The sequence below is a fragment of the Mustela nivalis genome (assembly GCF_964662115.1).
Source record: "Mustela nivalis genome assembly, chromosome: 3".
NCBI lineage: Eukaryota > Metazoa > Chordata > Mammalia > Carnivora > Mustelidae > Mustela > Mustela nivalis.
In genome coordinates, this window is record NC_139022.1 from 37,099,233 (window position 1) to 37,101,478 (window position 2,246).

The 2,246-nt window shown below is 39.0% G+C and overlaps 1 protein-coding gene across 1 annotated transcript; it reads left to right on the plus strand.

Annotated features, from left to right (window-relative positions):
* Nucleotides 1-217: 217 nt before the first annotated feature.
* On the plus strand, nucleotides 218-1,403 carry LOC309861709 (high mobility group protein B2). Its single transcript, XM_082724852.1, has one exon. The coding sequence runs from the start codon at nucleotides 379-381 to the stop codon at nucleotides 1,009-1,011; it is 633 nt and encodes a 210-aa protein (XP_082580978.1). The 5' UTR covers nucleotides 218-378; the 3' UTR covers nucleotides 1,012-1,403.
* Nucleotides 1,404-2,246: the final 843 nt, after the last annotated feature.

Below are 2,246 nucleotides of genomic sequence, written 5' to 3' on the forward strand. Positions count from 1 at the left end.
GTTTGAAGACCTCTGATTTAGATTATTCCCTCTGTGTTTTGCTGTTATCTACTTAGATACCCCATCCCTACTTAATTTTCTTAAAATCAGTAACTGGTTCATGATACCTTTTTAAGTCTATTAGATGTAAAACTGTTTTCATAGTAATGAGTCAGATATCTATTAACAGCCATTCAGATGAAATAATATAAAAAAAAAAAAAAAAAACCGAGGCTCGTCAAGTTGCCGTGGCGCGGAGAACTCTGCAAAACAAGAGGCTGAGGATTGCGTTAGCGATAAACCAGTTCACGCCGGAGCCCTGGGAAGGAAGCGCCTCTGTTGGATCCGGCCTCTTCGCGGGACTCTCAGAAAAGCTACCACCAGACGCCGCCTGTCACCATGGGTAAAGGAGACCCCAACAAGCCGCGGGGCAAGATGTCCTCGTACGCCTTCTTCGTGCAGACCTGCCGGGAAGAGCACAAGAAGAAACACCCGGACTCTTCCGTCAATTTCGCCGAATTTTCCAAGAAATGTTCGGAGAGATGGAAGACCATGTCTGCAAAGGAGAAGTCGAAATTTGAAGATATGGCAAAAAGTGACAAAGCTCGGTATGACAGGGAGATGAAAAATTATGTGCCTCCCAAAGGTGACAAGAAAGGAAAGAAAAAAGATCCCAATGCTCCTAAAAGGCCTCCGTCTGCTTTCTTCCTGTTTTGCTCTGAACATCGCCCAAAGATCAAAAGTGAACACCCTGGTTTATCCATTGGGGATACTGCAAAAAAATTGGGTGAAATGTGGTCTGAACAGTCAGCCAAAGATAAACAACCGTATGAACAGAAAGCAGCAAAGCTAAAGGAGAAGTATGAAAAGGATATTGCTGCATATCGCGCCAAGGGCAAAAGTGAAGCTGGAAAGAAGGGCCCTGGCAGGCCAACAGGTTCAAAGAAGAAGAATGAACCAGAGGATGAGGAGGAAGAGGAAGAGGAGGAAGAAGATGAAGATGATGAGGAAGAAGAGGAAGATGAAGAATAAATGGCTATCCTGTAATGATATGTGTGGAGTGTGTGTGTGTGCTCAGGCAATTGTTTTGCTAAGAATGTGAATTCAAGTGCAGCTCAATATTAGCTTCAGTATAAAAACTGTACAGATTTTTGTATAGCTGATAAGATTCTTTGTAGAGAAAATACTTTTTTAAAAATGCAGGTTGTAGCTTTTGAGGGGCTACTACATACAGTTAGATTTTAAAGCTTCTGATGTTGAATGTTTCTAAATATTTAATGGTTTTCTTAATTTCTTGACTTGTGTATTATAGCACAGCAAACTTGTAGGAATTAGTATCAATAGTAAATTTTGGGTTTTTTAGAATGTTGCATTTTTTTTTAATTTTTGTAATAAAATTATGTATATATAAAAAAAAAAAAAAACACTACAAATCCGGGCTGAGTGTCCTAAGTATTTTTTTCCCAGTTCCACTGTATCTACCTACACATAAGTGCTGTTCTCAGTCAGTGCTCATCATCCCCTTAGTCATGTACTTCCACCAAATTAATATATTTTCTTAATAAATAGAGTACTGTTAGAATAGCATAAAACTGTGTGTGAGGGTGCCTTGGTGGCTCAATCAGTTAAGTATCCGAGTCTGGGTTTCAGCTCGGGTCATGATCTCAGGTTTGTGAGATCGAGCCTCTTGTCAGCCTCTGCACTCAGCACAGAGTCTGTTTGGGATTTTCTGTCCCTCTCGCTTTGCTTCTCCTGCTCCTGCACTCTGCTCATATCATACAAAACTTTCGTGTGTGTCATGTGTCGGGATTTCTTTAGAATAGGTATGCAGGATTAAATTTCTAAATCATCTACCACTTGTCATGACGTTGCCTGATAATCCTCCAAACTGACCCCAGGAATTTGCACTCTATTGGTGTTTTTAAGAGTTTCCTCATTTATGTGCGTTTCTTACTGTTATATTTTTAACAGATTTCATGATTTCTTGGGCACAAAATGGCATTTTAAATGCTTCGGATATGCATTTCTTTGAAAACTGGTGCTAATTTTTTTATGTATATATTCTTATTCTCTGGATTGACCATATATATCTGTTGTCAGTTTTTCTGTTGAATGATTTGTCTTTTTCTTACAGAATATAAAGAGGTCTTTATAGATTGTAGGTCATAATCCCTTGACATTTACTCATCTTGCAAATCATCTTCCAGGACTCACGGAGTTTTAATATTGTTGCAAAGCTTTTCAGTGCACAAAAGAATTAAAATTTC